Source organism: Pavona decussata, unplaced genomic scaffold (assembly GCF_977016875.1).
Source record: "Pavona decussata unplaced genomic scaffold, jaPavDecu1.1 SCAFFOLD_6, whole genome shotgun sequence".
Classification (NCBI taxonomy): Eukaryota; Metazoa; Cnidaria; class Anthozoa; order Scleractinia; family Agariciidae; genus Pavona; species Pavona decussata.
The window spans coordinates 3,225,752-3,247,500 of NW_028145430.1; the positions used below are offsets into that span (position 1 = coordinate 3,225,752).

Consider the following 21,749-nt stretch of genomic DNA (forward strand, 5'->3'; position numbering starts at 1 on the left):
ACTAAGCGTTAACTTTTCTTGAAGTAGACCTACAGCAGATAAATAAATTTAGCATAGTCAAAAAAGTACTACATTATATAATTAAATCATTACAACTGTTGTTTAAAACAGGCTTGTCGAGTAACTTGAGTTATTAGAATTATCCTATACGACAAATGAGTTGTACCAATCGCAAGAATGACTTATGCGTTTTGCATGAGAATCTACACGGCTAATTTTGTTTCTTAAGCTCATCAATATATTATGCTGACAGTTTCAACAGATACAACAGATGGCTTGTTTATTCAGTTGTGTACAAAGTGTAGAATAAAGTAAAACGTTTTTAAAAGACCTTGGGGGAAAGCCTGAAATGAAACGTGGACCTTTTCACTCGCAAAGTTTTGCCAAATAAAGCTTGTACATTTGTGAAAAAAACTCTTTGTTTTCATTCGGGTTAATACTGAAGCAAAACTGGATCAAATACAAATATTACATTTACAATGCCATGCAGGTAAATAACACGCAGAAAAGAAAATTACCCGAAACTGCACTGGCCCAAACCCCATGTCTCCCCTATTTCATAGAGATATAAGCCGATCCTGATGAACCGAAAGTGAGCTCATAGTTTCGATAATGGGCCCCAAACGAGACAGGAAAATTTGATTACGGATCTTCATGCTGCACTTTGCTACTTAGGTTATGCGTTAGCTAGTGTGCGGAATATTAATGTCAACACGGTCACATTCACCCTTAGAAAAACGATTGCCTGACCATTCGAAAATTAACTGGATATATTTGAAATGTAACTAGACGCCCTGCAGCAACATGGCATTTGGCCATGTTGTTTAATTAATTCTTCCTTTTTTTATGTCTGGTGGAATCACTCTCAAACAAAATGGTTTGCTTATTCTAAGGCGATCCTGCTCATGTAATGTGAAGTGTGATCACCCGGCCGTGCTAAAACCGCGGATATAGTTAAAATCCTTAATCAGATAAGGTAGAATATAGTTCATCTAACCGATTCTTTCTGTTTGGAGCTCTAAGGCTCATTTATAAAAAGAACTGTCGTCGCCGGCCGAAAGTGCGCGCGCTCGGAGCCCCATAGCTAAGAGATTTTGGTAACCCGTGGATGCGAGAAATTTTGGTTTGGTTATGATGTCACTTTTGTCCATCCGTACGCAATCCCACAGTGCTAATGCGCCCGTGTTTGTTCGGCGGGAGATCACACAGTCAGATGCGTTTAGAAAAACAACAGAAATGCTAATGAAGACAAGATACAAAGTCAATATTAATATGTATTCGTTGGATATGTCGATAAACGTGGAAAGAAGAGAAAGAGATAGAGAAAAAGAAAATAAAAAAGCGGAGAGTTCAACGTGAAAGAGAGCGACGGATAGCAAGTTATAGAGCAAGCCGGCCGGAAAAGTAAGTTTAAAAAAGTCTCACATTTGCCTATATCTCCCGTTCTTGATAACATAGTATGATAACTTTTAGAACTCTAAAATAGCTTTACATAAGCACTTTAACCGCTTTTAACAAAACCAATATTCGAGGAGAAGTTAATTTTTGAAAATTTTGTTTCATGGCCGTGTTTTTTCCTTTTCATCGCACAAGTTTCAAAGCTCTGAATTAATTCTACTAAACACCCAAGAGTATATGCTTTCTTCCAGGCAAAAATCGATAATTTCTCTTTATGTTACGTGTTTCAAGCCTTACACAGATTCTTTAAACGTTTCGATACCACCAATATTCGCAGAGAAATTATTTTTGGACAAAGAGGCTTCGAAACACACACTGCACCTGCCCCCTCCAACCCCCCCCCCCCCCCCACGCACCCCTTCCCCCCTCCCAAATGCTACCCTCCCCTTTTGGAACAATCAAAACTATGGGTGATCCCAAGGGGGAGAGAATTGGACTTCCAATTATTGTTCCGTGATGCATCCGTGAGTAGCCTATTGATTCCCCTGGGAAGTGAGGCTTTTCAAGTCGAGTCCGTGATTTAAAACGTGATCCAAGTAATCTTTATTTAACCTGGTTGACTGAAGGTAGATTACTGTTGAATAAGGCATCCATTCAAAAACGAGTTTTGTGTAACATAGGTGACTTGATAACTTTGCAAATGACTAAGGCATTTTACGGTACATTTTTCGTCCTCTCTCGACGACACCACAGCCGACGGCTTCGGACTTTCATAGTCAATAACAAATCATTACTCGTGATCAACATTACAAGTTTAATTTTACCTTTTCACATCCTTTTAAATACAGTACCACAGAACATCTCACTGTTCCACTTTTACTGTAATGGATTCATGCAATGATACTATGAAGTTATGGAGCTACAGAGAAACTATTGTATCTCAAGACAACACGAGTTCATATCTTATAAGCGCCAAAATAGGAGTGGTTTGGGCCCAACCACATCTTGGTAGGCTTTCCGCCGATAACTTTCACATAGATCTCGTCTCCTGCTTTTAACTGGAACACGCCACCAGTAGATCCGGTTTCCTCTGCCCCAGATGGCAGAAACTTCTGAATCATCAGGATAAGCTGATTGCCTGCATACACAGCCACACGGTTATAGCTATTCTGCGGTGTTGAATTGAAGTATAGCTGGGCATAGACATAGTAGGGACCATCAACAGGCACGTAAAGTCGTCCCTGGCTAAATTCAAAGCCGCCCACCAAGTGACTCTTGGGATCGTTCCCATTCCACGAAGTAAGCACTGGTTAAATAGATGAGAGAAGCAAACAAATTTGACTTTAAAAGCCTCGAAAATATTCTTTGTCGTAATAAAACAAAGAGGGTAAACATGTTCGCATGTTTATTGTTTGTTTATAGTTTTACTTTACTACTCTCTGTGATTAGTTAGCAAACCTTGCGTTACTTTCTCAACCAGTGAGAACCAAAACCAAAACCAATTGTGACTTGCTCGTACGCCTTCTCCCACGCTTACAATTGGCACCGGTTATATGTATTTACTTCGAGTTTTGATTGGTTTTAAAAATGTGTTGTTTACTGTTTGTTGCGTGTAATTGTCCAGAGTAATTACTCAGTTTGAATTTGGCTTTACGACACTCAATTGAAAACCCGCTCTATCAGACATGTCAGCATTAATAACAGACAGCAATTTCACCTACCCTGGTTTGTAGCGTAGAACACCGCTCGTGGGTCTCCACCCTCAAGGTGAGCGGAACGCGTTTTGGTACCCTGTAATGTTTAACGTTAGTTATCAAGCTTGTTAATTTGGGAATCATTAGTTTAGTTAATATGTATGAGACATGTTATTATGAGATCACTAACAAGTAGTTCACTGCCTGCAAGTAAACACACATCAACACTGACCAAAACAACAACAACAACCTAAAGGCACTTTAATACCCTCAAGCAAGCAAATAGTAATTTTCACTATTGCAGCTGATGTAAGTTACATTTAGCAAAACTTTTTCTTCTTGTTTTACTGTCGATTTCCTTGGAATTCACCTGAACGGATACCAAAATACATTCAATGGCACTGCCTTATCCCTTTTCTGTTTTCTGAAGAAGAGGCTGTTGCCAGGGTGGCATCGACATCGACGATGGATTTGGGGCATCCTTCCAAAATTCACTGCAGATTTTAGAGTTTTTTAGAGCGATATCCGGCCTCCAACTAAATTATAAAAAGACAGAAGTGCTTTTGATTGGCGCAAATGCAGGAAGCGAAGGAAAACTGTGCTTCGAGCACGATTTAAGATGGATGAGAGATAAAGTAAAAACTCTAGGGGTATGGCTCTCAACTGACCCAGAAATAATGTTGAAAGTTAACTACGAGGAAAAAATAACAAAACTTAAGGCAAGCTTGGACTGCTGGGAATTGCGTAGATTAAGTCTGCTGGGAAAAATTACTGTATTAAAAAGCTTAATTGTCTCTCAACTCACGTATATTTTGTCACCTTTGCCAACAAACGAGTGCGCTATTGGTGAAGTCAACACCCTATTCTTTAAGTTTTTGTGGGATGGCAAAGGCGACAAGATTAAGCGTGATATAATGATAAGTGATTATGAAGATGGAGGTTTAAAGATGATTGATATAAGGCTCTTTACTCAAGCTTTGAAACTTAAATGGGTGAAAAAATACCTTGACAAAGGAAATGAGGCAAAATGGAAGCTTTTCTTCAATGTACAATAAAGAGACTTAGGCGGAGACATTATTTTCAAAGGTAATCTCCACAAGAAGGATATATTAACTTACTTTAAGGTATCGCATGTTTTCTTGCAAGAAATTCTGCAAATTTGGTCAAATGTTATCTACGTAGATAACATTTGCTCAAAGAAACAGTTACTGTCACAGAGTCTCTGGCTAAATTCTCTTATTCGTGTTAATAATAAACCAATACACTATTTATTATGGTCTTCTCAAGGAATACAGAATATCGGTCATTTGATGGAAAATGAGACCAGATTTTTATCTTTCTCTGAATTCAAAGAACGTTTTCACCTAAAGATAAATTTTCTGTCTTTCCGTGGAGTGATATCAGCTGTAGAACATCTGGTTATAACCTTTAAAAATAACACCTCTCAGGAAAGCATCAACTACGAAAGTTTTCTTGATAAGTTTCTAAAGGCCAAAAATACAAATAAGATAGTACACAGAAAACTTATAGAAAAGAAACGAAAGCAGCCCGTGAATAGCCAAACGAAATGGTCGGAAGACTGCATGATAGAAAAAAATGAACCTATTGACTGGAAGACTGCTTACGGGCTGCCCTTTAAATGTACGAAAATCTCAAAACTTCGCGTTTTCAAATTTAAACTGCTACACAGGAGACTTGCCGCTAATGATTTCTTAAAAAAAATAAAGCTAAGGGATAACGATCTTTGCAATTTCTGCCAAATTGAAGAGGAAACTCACATCCATCTTTTCTGGAACTGTACGGTAACGTCCGGTTTCTGGCATAATTTTAGGCAATGGCTGCTCAGAAACGAATCTTCTGTGCGTTCTCTTGAGCTAACTCCTTCCTTGGTCATAGGCTTAAAGACCCACCCACTATTTTGCAAAAATTTTTACTTTTTATTCTTAGTCGCAAGACTCTATATCTGGACTTGTAGAATACAAATGACTCATCCTACAATTGACACGTTCCCCCTTTTCCTCTCACATTACAATCTTTAAAAGGTACTTGCTTCTTGTTTTTTTCTTTCTTGCCTTTTGCAGAGTATGTGCCACGTGGGTGGAACGGTAGCTGGTGTGGATGCATGTTTAATTAGTATAATTATTTAATATCACGTATCTGTTATGAGAAAAAAATGTAAACATTACGCATTTATTTGACGTGATTGCTGTAACTGTAGTGTGACAGTAATAGTGTTACAACTGTACTGTAATGTAATTACAAATTAATTAATCTAAACAGCGTCGGGAATCTTGTCAGCATTGTAATGTAGTAATGTAGGTATTCTCATACTCAGCTCATTTCGTGTCCACTATCAACGGTGAGAGGGTACTAGAGAGCGAGATCATGGTGTCTTTTGACGTAGAATCACTGTTCACAAACGTACCTATCGAAGGCGCCGTACAGGCCGCGTTACGGAAACTAGAAGCTGACCCGTGTCTTGCTAACCGCACGACTTTAACACCTGCACAGATTGCGGACCTCTTGGATTTCGTTCTAAGATCCACATATTGCCAATATGATGGATTAATTTATGAGCAACAAGAGGGAGCAGCCATGGGTAGCCCAGTATCCGCTGTCATAGCTAACCTCTACATGGAGGATTTTGAAGAACAAGCTTTGACTTCTACGCCTTGTATGCCTAAGATTTGGAAACGCTATGTGGATGACACCTTTACCATCTTGAGTCGAGACAAAGTTGACATTTTCCTGCAACACCTCAATAGTCAACAACCAACGATCCGCTTCACTATGGAAACTGAGACCAACAACACCATACCCTTTCTTGACACGTTGGTAACTAGAGATTCGGATGGCTACCTCTCTACCAGTGTTTACAGAAAGCCTATACACACTGACCAATACCTAGCGTATGATTCACACCACCCGCAATCTGTAAAACGCGGTATTGTCAAGTGCCTGTACGATAGATCGAAACACCTCATAACTAAACCATCAGTTATCTCGCAAGAAAAGAAACACCTCTCATCAGTTCTTGTTTCTAACGGTTATCCGTTTTCGTTTGTGAAAAACATTACGAAAGCAAAGAAACAAACAGCCACAAAAGAACCAGCGCCTGAAATTAAATCTACTGCGGTGCTACCATACGTCAAAGGGTTATCAGAGGCTCTTCGCCGTTGCCTACAACAGCAAGGCATACGGACAGTTTTCAGATCTGACACAACACTTAGATCACACCTAGTGCGACCTAAGGACACTGTCGACCCTGCAAAACAAGACGGAGTAGTCTACAAGATTCCCTGTGAGTGTGGCAAGGTCTATATTGGAGAGACGGGAAGATCTATGCATGAAAGGATTAAGGAACACGATAGAGACATACGGCTTGCTCGAATCCAATCCTCCGCCGTTTCAGAACACAGCAATCCGACGGGCCACTATCCGCTCTGGGATGAGGTTAAGTTTATTGACCGAGACCCACATTGGTACACCCGTAGGATTAAAGAGGCTATTCACATAAGACTTCACCCTGACAACATCAATAGGGATAATGGAATTGAAATTCCGGAAGCGTGGATGCCCACGATCAAACTACACAGCAACCGATCGGTACCAAGGCGGACGGCCGAGGGAACAATTTCTAGTCTGAACGACGAGGATCGAAATCCTCCAATCAACAACAGCCTAAGAGAGGATCGAAACGCACCGATCAACACAAACCAAGGTGCTATTTATACTGTCACGCAATCAGTCGACACCATCGCCTGATGAAGACCAGCAGTATAGCGGTCGAAACGTCGCGATCCACATCTTTGTGACTCAATCGTGAGACAAACGATTAACTCATCTATCAATGTAGGTATTGTAAGTATTGTTTAGTGTAAGCATTGTGAGTATTGTAAGTATTTATTTAGTATTGCAAAATAAAAAAAAAATAAATTATAAATCTTAAAAGTAAATAGCCAGGGTCTTGGCTGTGCTGGTTAAAAAAAACGTAGAAGAACAGAAGCCCCTTCGTTTTCGCATGGACTTACAACACGTGCACACAGGCAGTTTTAACATCTTAGGGAGCCATCGTAAGCTTAAACATGTTTATGGTAAAGAAAACAAGGCAATTAGCACGTGACCCAGACCATGGCTTAATGATAGCCAAAAAAAACTGAACTTATTTGCGCGAAAGCAATGAAACATTGGAAACAAGAGAAATAGTTACAAAAGCAACCATAACGACACTAACAAGAGAAACTTGAATCTGGGTAACAGAAATTAACTATCCAGCTAACTGACAGGTGCCCTTTAGGGATATCAGTCAAGTATTCGCCCGACATACTCTAAAAATATCCAAACTCTAAATCTAACGAGTATGGGCTTTTTTCAGCACTAAAGAGGAACACGTGAGATCTAGTAAGTCGGAGCACCTTACGATGTAATTAAACTTACACGAGCGAGTGAACTGGCAACAAGAGAGGATGCCAACACAGTCACCAGGAGCAACATGACCTGTAATTGAACGAGAGAGGAAAAAGTCATTTGGATGACTCCCAATAACGTTTTTAGAATCCAGATTCCCTTGAAACGACAAAATTACTTTAGATCCTTTTCCATCTCGGAATCTTTTTTCAAGTGATAAAATTTGAGGTTGAGGTTTGTATTAGCTACAGATGGTAGCTATGACCCCTGCTAGAGGAAGCTTGTCTCGTGCCTCGATGATAAGTCGTTCATTGGGGAGGAAGGCCCTTCGTTACAGAAGGAGAAAACCTTTGATTAAATAATTTTTTTAAATTCATTCAAGAAACAACTTTTAACTTTAAGTTCAAAATAACAAATTAAGTTGCCTTTGGTAGAACAGAAATGTTATACCTATAGCAATTTAACAAACTTTCCAATCGATTTTCAAAGGATGGAAAATTTCGCCAGTCATTTAACCATCGTATTAAGTGCAAAATTTCTCCAAAGGTTTTAACATTGCACTTAGCTTCCAATTGTCACTTATTTATAAGTAAATGGAACATTTAAAGGGCATCTACCTAAAGTATAAAATTCAAATCGGCTGGAAACAACTATTTTTTAGGAAAAAAAACTTCCAACCGATTTCCAAGGGAAAATTTGGCCGGTTATTTACCCCTAATAAGGGCGAATTTCTCCAAACATTTTACTAAACATTGTACTTAGCTTCCAATTATCACTTTTTAACCAAAGCGAATGAAACATTTAAAGGGCATCTATCGAAAGTATTAAATTCAAATCCGGTCAAAAAAAATTGGAGGGAAACGACGATCTGTACTTTTTGCCCTCTAAAAGCTCTACAGTCTTGAAGAATACTGTAATATTATTTTGTATAAATACTGACTGATATTTTCATCAGTTGTAATTTTCTTCCCCTTGCTTATTCTTTGAGGTAAAGAGGAAATACAAATATGAATATATCTAACACTGCAGAATAACCTCAGTGGTCGATGGCAACCGACCAAGACTGGAAGCAGAAAATATTTGTGTTATAGCCAAGCCCACTGCTGCAATTTGAAATGTCGCTCTTTTGGTTTTGTTTTGTCTTGTATAATTTGATGAAGTATGCATGCAGCATAGGTATGAAAGGTGTAAAAATTCGGCATCATAAAAAGAAAGGAAAGAATTTAAGATCGCTGTCAACAAAATTACGGGTCCAAGTTTGCAACTGATTTCAGCTTTCGATTTTGCATACCAGTAGAAGGTAGAAGTTGATAAAAGAAAATTGCGAGGAAAGGGTGCTTCCCGAAGCTTCGACAGTTATAGCCTGAGTTAAATTAAATTAATGTCACCGATTCACTGAAAAAGAAAACTAATTTTGGTTCTGAAAGTTCAAATCAATTACGAAATGAGTCATCTAAGTGGACAGGGTCTTTGAAGATGCTTTTACCTATCCCCTTAAACTTAACTTACAACTGGTAACTTAGAACTTGTAATAGGTTGGACGCTCCTGACCCAACGTTTTTTCCTTAATCTTATGTTAGTAACCCACCTCAATCGATAAGATTCGCAGTAGCTGATCTCCGATGGTAAATGAAAAGCAAAGCAGCCTTTCTGAGTTCTAAGTGAACGTGAGCTGAACTCTTAACGACAAAACCTTAAACCCTCTCAGCATAGGTTAATAAAACAAGGCACGTACGGTTTAATTAAACTTCCTTTCTATATTTATATTTTTAAAATAACGTTTGAACAAATTTATAATTAATAACAATATTTTTTGACAATAAGTCTATGAACGTAAATATGCCTTAGTTTCCTATGTAATTTTCTTCGATAATGACTTGAGAAAAACTGGGTTGTATGATCAACGGTATAATTGGATTACTGAGACAAGATGAAAATGCTTGGCAACTCCTCTACTCTACATGCATCCAAACGATCTGATGTACTAAAGATTGGTCATCGTTAGAGGATTTGATCGCCACAGTGGATGATTCATTGATTCTCTGTTCCAAACTCACACCTTAAGCAGCATATTGGCTCAACTTTTATCTGGTTTTTAGTTTTAGTTTGTCAGCGTACTGGGATGTCATGTTTTAATTTGCCACCATGTTTACCCTTTCCTTGGCTAATCACCACTTTTTAAATTACCCTTGAGTTTCCTTGTTGGTTTAGCCACAAGCAAAGCGCCTCAAGTGCCCAAGATTCTATTCACGTCCTTCATCGTACAGACAGATTTCAAAAGAAGATTAGGAGTGCGTGTATAAACCAAAGTTGGTAATGTCCCTAGAAAGCTCTTCTTCGTCCTCGCAACAAAATGTGTGGAACTTCAGACATCTACTTAACATTTGCTACGCTTTGAGGTCACTGTTGCATCCTCCCGTGTCTTTTATTTAGTTTTCAGGCTTTGTTGAGTTTTTTTTTTTTTTTTGGCTTTTCATCAAAATTAAACGATCAACTGTTTTTTTTCTTTTCGTGTTTTTGCACTCGTGCATTGGACAGTGAGGCAGGTTATCTGAATCGTCTACTTCCTAATGATGCACTCTTTTAATTTGGTTTCGGAGACGCATTTGGTTATTTTTGACCGATCTATCTCTTCTGTTCGTTACCTTACCTTTTCACTTGCGCCAATAGAAATAAATGTGCCTGTCAGGTAGGGTTCTATTTATGCTGATATCCCTACGCATCGGATACAATTTGCCGAACAATCAAGTTAGTTTTCTGTTGGTATAGCACAGGGTAAAAATTGGCCTGATTTCAAAACTCCGCATCACTGCGATAGATTTGTTTTTATGAATCGGGCCGATTTGGATTAATTGGTAGGTGTATTTTAGAAAGGTGAGGGTAAAAGGAGGAGTGAGTGTGCAGAATGGCATGTGGCATGACGTCCGGAATGGCATAATTCATAAGAGCAGCAGTTTTTTCGATGTTACGGAACGTTAAACATTAAACAACAGGCGAGGATTACAAAATAAAGGTCTGTGATAAAACATGTATGATCGCTGGTTAGGAAGCCGGGGGGAAATGAGGGTGAAGAAATCGTTGAATACTGTTTATAGTTTCGCATTCAAGGAACTATGAATAAAATTAAATTTCCAGTTGACAAAGAGAACATAGCAGCGAGTAGTCTGGACAAAAAGCAGCAGCAGACTGGAGAAACACTGTAGAAATAACATTTCCAAGGCCAAAACTATTGTGAGAAAATTTTAATTTAATCTCGGCCATGGGACTCTGTGAACATTTAACAGTTTAAATAAATGTAAATATATGAGACATATATTTGAACTGCGGATGAAAGATCAAATAGAAGAAAGATCCCCCCAGCTAGTGAGCACAGTAAAGCAGTTGCGAAAAGAGAGACTGAATTTTTTTTCAGGCTTTCTTTTCGCAACTGCTTTAGTTGCGCACCAACTGCGAGGATCTTTCTCAGTCTATTTGATGTAACAGTTTAACGGGTTACATAATGTAACGAATAACAATTTCTAATTACTCATGCGAAACATATGTTCTACTTTTTCTCACCTTATATTTCGAGCTACCTACGCAAGTCACTGTTGAGCTGCTCAGCTAGCTAGCTATTCAATACGGCGATTAATACATGATATAGTTACGTGTTCTGTTATCGAACTAAACATATCCGTCTTTAAGGTCTTTCAGTGCCAGACCTCCCAGACTAACTTCAGATTTAAAAGCGAAAAAGTCCTAGAACTGCAACAACAAGCAGATGACAAGTATGGTGTCTCTCCAAAAAGTTTACCGGGCAACCAATTTTTAGTAAAATTAAGAGGCTGGTTGCCCGGGGAAAAAACAACGGACGACCCAGCCAAAAAAAGAAAATAAATTAATCATAAACAGCACCCGACTTACGCTGCTTACGTGACAGTTTTGTTTTGTCAATGTCCGATGGTGTGAAGTTAATAATAATTAGTTTGCCTCTTCTAAGCGTTTTCCCGTGTTTTGGATATTTGTAAATTTTACAAAACATTGCCAGGTACAAAAATGTAAAAGACAAACACAAAGTTTCATGTCTTGGGGCGATCAAGATCAAAGATTCCATTTTGAATATGCCACAACTTAAACCCAGACTTCCGCGAAAACCATTGCCGCACACTAAGAACTATGGGATTAGTTCAAGCTTGACCGCCACATGATTACACAGCGTGGACCACAGCGTGTAAATAAAGGTAGGATCGTCACCATAATTGTTCTCAAATTCTTTATTCCGCTTTTGATTTTTTATGTCTTCAATTAGCAGTACAGAATACAAGTATTTTCTTTCACAGAGTGCAAATGTGGCGTTTTTTGACTAATTGAGCGAGACAGATGCACAGTATGAGAAAGAAAAGAGAAAACGAGAACCGCAGCAAACATGCATATGGAAAGACAAGCGACCTTGGTTGCAGTTTTTTTAATAGTGCACTTTATAAATGTGTAGGTTTTTCTAACGGGCAACCAAGGATTCATCAGGGCAACCAAATTGACGGGTTTGGTTGCCTAGCTTTTGAAATAGGGACAACCTGGATTTTTTTTTTTTAATTTCGAGCACTGTAAAGGATCAGTTCTCTTACCCTGTATAATTTTCAGCTTGACTAGTAGAGTTCGCAGCATCAGAAATGCTGCTGCTCTTATAAAATTGGCGCGAAAACATGACGCGCTCTTCAGTTAATTTATTCCCCGCATAAATGGTATTTCGCATAATTATGCCATTCCGCACGTCATTCCAGATTACGTTACGTTACGCTCTTTTTGTAGATTTGAAAAGGTGAAAGAAAGAAAAGAGAGAAAGAAAGAAAGAAAGAGAGAGAGAGAGAGAGAGAGAGAGAGAGAGAGAGAGAGAGAGAGAGAGAGAGAGAGAGAGAGAGAGAGAGAGAGAGAGAGAGAGATAGAGAGAGAGAGAAAGAAAGAAAGATTCAGAGAGACAGTTTAGCATTTGTCAGAGGTAGAGAAGCAGACAGACAAACGGTTGGGCAGACTAATTTTGAAACGTGAATTCTTGTAAGGAATTATCGCTCCCTTTTCTTGAAGTAGCTACACAAAGTAGAACACAAGTTCTCCTTACGTAATAGCATTTCATGGTTTAGACACGGAAATATAGTTCCTTTTCAGTGGAAATAAGATTAAATGTGATAAATAACAAAATTGTTCTTCTTTAACCTAAATAGGGACAGAAAGTAGCCAATAACGATCAGTACGTTCCTAATTGTTAATCAGAGAAGACGTAATTCGGAACCTTTTTCCTTATCGTGGAGGCCAGTAACGCAACATGTTGGTTTTAGGAACAAAGTGTTCCCTGATTGAGTTACGCGGGAAGTCGAAGAAGGACCACCTGCTCTGTTTTGTTTTTTTCTTGAGAAAGAACAAATTGATAAACATGAGCCATTCAACAAGAACAACCCGTTCCTAAGGAGACAGTAACGAACCACCGACCCTCCGTTCCCGACGGCATACTACAACACGGTGACTCCCCTGATTGTATTTAATGGACATAAGAAATAGAGAGTTGTACAATTCTCTTTCAGACAATACACTAACTTTATTGATTTCAACATTGTGATGGCAAGACTTACTGCATATATTTTGCATTGTTTTAAAGATACTATAATAAAAATTATTATTAAATTATTAAAATTACCGTGTTCCATGGCTAGATTCTATTTACATTTCCACTTTGGAACATAAAAGCAACAAAACCTTTTTACTTTTATTTACTGGCATAGTTTAATAACATGGAACCACTTTATTCGAAGCAAGGAAATAACCAATTCCAGTGTATACGTATCTATGGACAGTTGTATTCTCTACTCGGTGCTCCATTCAATTAAAGATAGTAGCAGTTTAGTGGATTATTTTATACAGTTACAATAGTAATAATAATAATAATAATAATAATAATAATTTCAGCATTTTATCATTTTCACGTGGTACAAGGACTTTATTTTTACCAATTATTAGGTCTCGGTTGATTTTATCTATCAAGTAATTTTAAATTTTTCACTGGAGAAAATTCCCAACGGCCTTTAGGTTACACTATAGCGCCCTATAGTGCCTTTTTAGCTTCATCAGCATGTAGATGTTTACACTGCTGCATAATAATAATAAAATACTTATATAACACATTACAGTGTAAAAAATCAATCGATCGGCCTTCCTTTAAAGTTCATTAATCCCAGGATAAAACAAACTTTAAATTATTTTATACCATAAAGTCAACTCGAGCTCGTATTGAAAACAGCGTGGGACTGTAAAATGGCAGCTCACATCATCTGTATACAGTGCTCAGTATGGACCGATCGACCCAGATGAATTGGAACGGCTTCAATTTTAACTGAGTGTCGTAAAACCAAAACCAAATAAATCACTCAAACCAAACACAACAAATACATGTAAATGGAGTCAAACGCTGGAAGACGCGTGTAAATAAGTTACAATGTCGGTTTCGTTGAGAAACCGGCTCCAGTCATAAGGCGTAGTAAATAAAAACAAAAGCAGACATAATTGTTTTCCACAGTCAATTGAAAACGGCGCTATCATTGCTCCTTGCTGAGCTCTAATTTCTGGCTTCAAGCGCCAGGTACAAAATGCTGATGGCCACTGGAATAGCATTTTCCAGCTGTCTGGCTCCGCAAGGCCAAAAAAAAAAGGTCTATTCATGATTCCCTCACACTCCTAACTCAAACAAACATACTTGATTAAGGTCGAGGAAACTGGCACAAGTAAGAATCGAAGAATGGCATGCAATTTTCCCTTTTTACTGAAAATGGGACAGCCTCACAAGGTACATGCCGTCTAAACTATTTTGGAAACGTATCAGCAGAAATGTCTGTTCCATTTGGCTCTCAGTTTCTTTTTCCCACAATATTTTTGCTTTTTGAAAAGGGTTTTCATTCCATAACATATCTGGTATCCATATACACAGTGGTGTGCCAATTAAAATTAAGAACGTTCGCGCGAAAATATTTTAGTACATGTTCAAAAAGACATTAATAATTCATAAGCCTATTGACCTATCAAATGGTCGATAATACATCACGTGCAGTGACTTAATATCGATAAACCTCTTCCTTATTAGTATGCGGTGTTTTATCAGCGGATAAGACACTCGTCATTAGTATGCGGTGTTTCTCTCGTATGCTAAATTCCAACGTTCACAAAAGTATCATTGTTATGAACTCTATTGACACACGTTTTTCCAGGAATGTTTTTGAAGCCGTTCAAAAAAACTCGCAGCACGTGTTTTATCGGGTCTAAAACCACTTGGCTGCATCTCGTGGTTTTACACCCGATAAAACACTCCTGCTCGTTTTTGAAACATTACTTTATCGTTTCATTATCAGAAAAAAAAATCGGGAGCCACCAAATTAAATCCGTGTACGAGATAAAGCGAGTAAAAAAACAGCTTAATATTGAAGAAGCGCCCCTCGTTACTCGATAGGGCTTCTTCCATAGCTCTTTACAACTGTTGAAATATGGCAAGTGAATCACTGTACTAAATATTATTGGACGGATAGGTGTATTTAACTAATAGTTTTCAACGGATAAGATTATTTGTGATTACAAGAATATTATTTTAGTAAATTCATTTGAAAAACCTGCACAACAACAGCGTTGGCGAAACCTGATAAAGATGTGGGCAGCACAATTTTTTTTTTCTCGTTTTTTCCTTAAAAATTTAAACAATCTTAAACAAAGTATTCCACCTACCAAAAGAAAAACAGGAGTCAACATCAAGAGAGAGTTATGAGCAACATTGCGACAAGAATGCGTGCACGGTAAGGATATGCAAAAACTACTAGCGCGAATGTCTAACTGGATGGCTAAAAACACGATCCAAACTATCAACCAGATGAGAGAATATACTTAGCTACAGTGTGTTAGCCTTTCCTTAACCACCAGTATTAGCAAACAAACAATATAATGAGATTGTAACGATGTGCTGCCCCTACGTTAGTCTTTTAAGCAGCCGTAATTGGATCGTCATGGCACCGAGTGGGGAGATGCGTTGCGAGACGCCTATGTCTCTGTGGGTGACTACTATGGCTTTTGACTGGTTTGTAATGTCATATGAATATAATAGGCATTACTCAAATCCAGCGTGGACCACAAAAATGCTATCCGCGTTTTAGGTTTATATTAAAATGTTAATGAAAAGATACCCCTAGGTACTTTAGGGGAAGCTGGTTATCTATCAAGCTGAGGTATGCCATTTATTGTAATAAATAATAATTACACAGGCTAGAATCAAACAGTGGGGACAGCAGAAAATGGGAACCTCTTGGAGATTTTACATGTATGTGCAAATTTAACCACTGTTAATTTTTCCTAATCCCCCGCTTCCCGCTTCCCTGGCATTTTATTTAAGCGTATTATTTCTAAGACACGTAAAACTGTTTTGCACGACTTTAGTACTGTAAGCACTGTAAATATTATTAGTATTGTAACAAATTCTAAGTATATTGCAAATATAAGTATAGCATGTATATTGTTAGTATAGTAACTATTTTAAGTAGGGCTTTGTATTGTAATTATTGTGTTATGTGTCATGTGAGTATAATATAATTAAAACTTTTCATGCAGCGGTACAAACTGCCCATGCTTGGGTCCATTCGAACAACTTTAAATTAAGCTATATCATACAGGCTTTGTCATATTTTTACTGCGTAGGAAACCACGTGCTTCAGATAACAACTCATTTACATCATCGTCGACATCATCATCTTCCCCTTGCGGCTGCCAATCAGAGTCGTCGGATCCTGCAGAATAACTGCCATCACTATCAGCATCATCTAAAAAGCTGTCATCGTAATCATATGTGTTCGGTACATCGTCGTCACTCTCATTATTAAGTGCACTCGATTTTTTCCGCTTTGGACGGCCTGTAATTAACAAAATAAAATAATGTGCATTGTTGGTTTGACAGAATTAGATAACCGGCACAAAACTATGTTTTTTGTCTCGGTTCCACATTCACGTCCACACCACACCCAGACAGGAAAGCCCCTACTAATAATATTATAAAGTACTTACTGCTACAGAGTCATTTGGGCCAACACTATGATATTTTTCCAAATCAGTCAGACGTTTAAACAAGTTCCAACTCAAATGCAGATTAAAAGACTATCTAGAGTATTTTTTAAAGGGTACCTAAACCATACATGCTATTCACAAAATCATCAGCAATTGAATCCTGCAACCCGTTTGGTTACACAAACAGTCCACATTATTTCATCTACACCGGTCGCGCAAGTTAACCTCAACCTTAGAGGTTAATGGCGTTTCCTTGCTTAAACGATCAAGCTTATTTGACAGCGATGCAGAACAATTCTCTTCGTTCTTTTGCTTGCTTTTCTGTCGACCTTGACAAACCCTTATAATATTGTGAATTATTTCTATTAGGACCAGAAATATCCCGCACTGACCACTTCACTAAACAATAAATGCATTACTTTCATTTAAGAACTCAAGTTCCAATTTTAATTCCTTTCCACACCTACACTGTCCTACACGACGAAAAACTTACACGCCATAAAATGTAAGCACATAGGTATTAACAAGGTTTTTTTGATAAAGACGCAACTGGATGAGCTTTAGTTTGGACAATAAAAAGCTGGTAGGTGTATCATCTGGTCGGTTACAGAAGCAAGCCATTTGTTTGAGCTTGCCTTAACTTATTTAATTTTTAACAGTTTATATCAGCTTCAAAAACTCATTAATAATTCATAAGCCCATTGACCTATCAAATGGTCGATAATACATTACGTGCAGTGACTTTATATCGATAAACCTCCCCCTTATTTGTATGCGGTGTTTTGTCAGCTGATAAAACACTCCTCATTACTATGCGGTGTTTTTCTCGTATGGTAACTTCCAGCATTCACAAATGATGGACCATTTTTACTTCATTGACTGGAACTTAATTTTTCCGATTTCCGTAACTATAAAAGGTAAATTGACGTCCTTTTAATTGATCATCTGTCGTCTACTTCAAGATAAACTTCGTCACAATGTTATGACGAAATAAGAGGGCAGACGAACAAGAAACTGACATCCATTTACTAAATAGAACAAGTGTCACGTACCGAGGGTCTTGGTGTGCATTTAATCCCCTTTGTGCTGAGGATTAGTTCTGTAACAGCTGGTACCGTACGGACGCTCGGGTCTGCCATCACTATCATCACTGCTATCTGAAGCTTCTTCATCAACTTTGCTGTCCTTGACAGGGTGCGAATACTCTTTGAAATGTACAGGATTTTTCCTAAAAACAAGAGTATCTTCTTTCACGTGATGTCCATCAACACAGAACCAAATCACACAAGTTTACTGGTACCAGCGGTCAATGAAGACCTGTACATGTAAATGTGTTAGTGTAGGCGGTATTTAAATACGTTTTGCTTCACAAAGCATCTAAAACCGCACCTTCTCACTCTGCAGCGTCAAGAATAAATTAGTTCTATTTTATATCTTCTTTTCCATCTTCAGTTTTGTATTATCTTATATCTTGTTTTATATTATACATCTTAAATAATTCAGTCAAACTCTTTGTAGCATATTCTTTCACCTTTATTAAAAGTCGAAACTAAAAGGCTGGAGGCTAACTAGAAAACTTTCCAGTTAACTTCGCCCTCAGGCTCTAATAATATATTATTGCAATTAAATGTAAATTTATTTCTTTTATTTAAACGATACTATTTGCAAAATAGTCATTAGCTTCAGAAAGCAAATAAAAACTTCTTCTGTGTGATTAACCGCATAACACCGTCATGTAAAATGATAATTTACGTTTATACACTTAGTTTTTGCTTAAGATGACATGTTATCAGTCTAGTGATTTCACATTCGTTTCTAAATTGAAATAAGCTTAAGCGTTCATCTTAACTGGTTTTATAGATTGACTGTATTCCGGAATAAGAACAAGCAGAATAGCTGTTAGAAAATTAATTTGGGAAGACACTTTTGCAAACTTTGGCTGACAAATGGTTATTGTGTACTCCAGTCATTTCAAAAACGTCTTATGAGGGATTTCTTGACATCATTGTATGTATTCCTATTCCAGAATAGGGTCATTCGAATGCACGCTTAATCTTTTAAATGTATTTTATTTTATATTTATTTTTTTATTTTATATTTATTTCATTCAAATGCGAGAACGATAAACGGCAAGCTGAAGCGATGTATATTTTTGTAGTTTGTGGGGGTTTTGTGGTCTAATTAACAAATAGATTCCATGTTACCGTGCGTCTGTTCAGTAATAGATCACAGATGACGTCAAAATGTGGTAAGAACAAGAAAGTGGCACACGAGGCACAGCCGAGTGTGTCACTGATGTTCTTACCACATTTTGACGTCTTCTGTGATCTATTACTGAACAGACGCACGGCAACATGGAATCTATTTGTTTTATATAATAAAGAAGCAAAAGTTGTTAATGGTGACGTCATCTATACGTCCGTCCTCCAATAGATCATAAGTGAGCACCAATCAAAATGCGTTTAGAATTAAGCTTATTATATAATCTCGAATCTTCAATCTTGTCATGGAACAATAAACACTTTACAAATAACTCTTACAGCTACAGCATGTAGTATCGTGAAAAAGCTCAGAACAAAACGTGTCCGCCTAACATTGCATCTGCAGTAAGATGAAATGTCAGCCACCAACAGTCCACTTTGGATCTCACTTTGAACCATGACACCGGGAACTGCTTCCCCCACAGTGCTCTGTATTCTTTAAACCTTCACTCTTGAAAAATATTAACGTCAAAGTGTGGAAGATACACTCTAATTTCAAATTGCATTGGAAAACATGGAAATAACATTTCCGTGTCGAACAAAACAGGATTTGATTATCTCCTATCTTCGCTTTTAAACTTCTCGGGCGCCGCCATTTTGGATTCTATGACGTCATACTGTTGCCCAGGTTGTTTCACACAAAAAAACTTCTGCTTCCTGACAATATGCAAACTTAGTTTGCATTGGTAATTAACTCCCTTGGGATTATTTGAATATGCTATATAATAGGTTGCATTGTGTCACACTCTGTCACTCAACTTGAGGCCGCGAGCTCAAATCATGTTTAGCGAGGCGTTGTTCAAGGTTCTACCCAACTGACCTCATGGCTGATGCCAAACAAGTACCTCAAGCTGTCCCGGTTGAAGTTGTTCAACAAGTTGTGAACCCTCCTCAAGCGGTTGCTCCAGCAGTTGTTCCAGCAGTTGTCCCAGCGGTGGAAGCGCAACAGCTTGTCGCTGTCAAGTTCAGGCTGAGTTACGTTAAGTTCTCACCTTCGTTTAGTCTTTTCGGAGCTTTAGCTCGTTTCGTGCCGCAGACAAGTTAAATTCCTCGTGTTTGTCCTTAGTTTGCATGTAGGCGAGATACCCCAAGTTGTGTTTGTTCATTTTTGCATGAACAGTAAGGTATCTAGAATTTGTTTGACTGTCTGGCGGGATAGTTTCTAGTCGGCTAGTCTTTCCTGTGGGGTAAAATTTGCTTATGTGCCGTATTGCCTGGGGCGGCGTTGGAAATTACTTAAATTGCCTGTGTGGTTTTGCCTGAAGTGGTGGCAGTATTACCTGTGGGGTAAATTTGCCTGTGTGGTGTTGCCTGAGGCGGCTTTGGAAATTGCGTGAATTGCCTGTGTGGTTTTTTGCCTGAAGTCAGGGTCTGGAAGGGGGGTCCTGATCCCGCATTCCCGCCCTTTTTTTCACGAGAATCCCGAATCCCGCACTTTTTTCACCAGTATCCCGAATACCGTTTTTTTTTTCCCAAAAACTACATTAAAAAAATCATTTCCGCAAGAGCTAATCGTAAGATCGGATGTTTGGATTGGCCCTTTCGAATGATGATTTGAATTTGCGCGTGTTTGAAGGTTACTGTAAAAAAAGAAATAGCTTTTCATTGCTCAGTATGGCGAAAGAGCACGATATGACAACGTGAAGGGACGTCCCATACGCGTGGATCCTGTGTTGATGTTTATCTTGATCAAGAAGGAAAAAACTCAAGTATACTGAATGGACGTTTTCTTAATGGTCATTCTGACCCGTTAGGAGAGGTTTTTCATGCCACTGGGTATGCTAGCTCTGTGGCATTTGTTTTAAGTTTATCGGCTCGGATCATTAACTATAAGATATCAGATAGCGCCAAATCATTGCTATCTATGAAGACATGGGCCGTCGATTTCGTAACTCGTGATTTCATGCTTATCTGTAGTGAGATTGTAGGTTGTTAGTTTATCACGCTTATGAGAGTCAAATAGATCCACGTCTTTACGAGACAGCGCTAAATATGTCATCTATGAAGACATAGGATCCGTGGAATTCGTTACTCGTGATTTCATGCTGATGGTAACTTTAGTAATAAGTTTATTGATATCATATATGAGCGACTATTAGATTCTTGGTTTTCACGAAAGACAGCCAGGCAAAAAAATAATCCCGCATCCCGTACCCAAATTTTGGCGAATCTCGCTTCCCGGGGAGTAGTCAAATCCCGAATCCCGTCAAGACATTTTGCGTTTTCCCGAATCCCACACCGTATTTGAGTCAAATCCCGGATCCCGAGAATACCCTTCCAGACCCTGTGAAGTGGCAGCAGTATTTTTCTGTGTGGTTTTTTATTTGCCTGTGTGGTGTTGCCTGTGGCGGCGTCGGCAATTGTGAGCTTTTTTGCCTGTGGGGTTTTGCCTGAAGTGGCTGAAGTATTTTCACGTGTTCACTAGCCTTGCCTGTGTGGTGTCGTTTGTGGCGGCGTGGCAATTGTTTTTTAAATAAGCAAAGGTTGATATTGACTATGATTGCGAATATTTTTGCATGTGGTTTTGTCGTAGCGGCGAGATTTTTTCCACGTGTTAAACTTACCTGTGATGTGTATTGCTGCCTGGCGCGAAATTGAGAAAAATTAAAAAATACTTTTTTATACCTTTTTTTGAGAATTGTTCCGACAAGTCTGCGTCGACTCTCCTTTTTCTTGTGTTATACTGTGATTTACCAAAACGCGGTGTCTTGGCCGTTGTTTTGAATTTGTTTGTTGAAATGCCGAAAGCCGTGAGAGGTTTTTATGAATTTGCTTGTATTAAAGGTTCTGGTTCGGTGATATTTGTTTTGTTCTAATTGCCTCTTGTAGTCAGCTCCCAGTGGGGTTTGCCTCAGGTGGCCGTAACTATTCATGCTTTGCTGCTGCCCAAGGCCCGGTTCATACGTCGAACTTTACATGAGCCGAACCT

At 38.4% G+C, this 21,749-nt stretch overlaps 2 protein-coding genes across 4 annotated transcripts in view; both read right to left on the reverse strand.

The window, feature by feature from the left end:
* Positions 1 to 2,224: 2,224 nt before the first annotated feature.
* Positions 2,225 to 21,749, reverse strand: part of LOC146489203 (lymphotoxin-alpha-like) — a 109,000-nt gene continuing 89,475 nt past the window's right edge. Inside the window, exons 1-4 of the mRNA XM_085106990.1 lie at positions 9,088 to 9,237; positions 7,530 to 7,589; positions 3,120 to 3,189; positions 2,225 to 2,704 (exon numbers count right to left, since the gene is read on the reverse strand). Coding sequence (XP_084963116.1) covers positions 2,355 to 2,704; positions 3,120 to 3,189; positions 7,530 to 7,586 — 477 coding nt within the window. The 5' untranslated portion in view covers positions 7,587 to 7,589; positions 9,088 to 9,237 and the 3' untranslated portion in view covers positions 2,225 to 2,354. Of the gene's footprint in view, positions 2,705 to 3,119; positions 3,190 to 7,529; positions 7,590 to 9,087 lie in introns of the transcript that reaches the window.
* Positions 13,626 to 21,749, reverse strand: part of LOC146489204 (uncharacterized) — a 119,204-nt gene continuing 111,080 nt past the window's right edge. The window contains exons 10-11 of one of the 3 annotated variants that reach the window (XR_014864048.1): positions 14,961 to 15,232; positions 13,626 to 14,539 (exon numbers count right to left, since the gene is read on the reverse strand). The gene's annotated coding sequence lies outside the window, so the exon portion shown is untranslated. Of the gene's footprint in view, positions 15,233 to 21,749 lie in introns of all 3 variants that reach the window. The other 2 variants (XR_014864046.1, XR_014864045.1) reach the window with 2 other exon arrangements.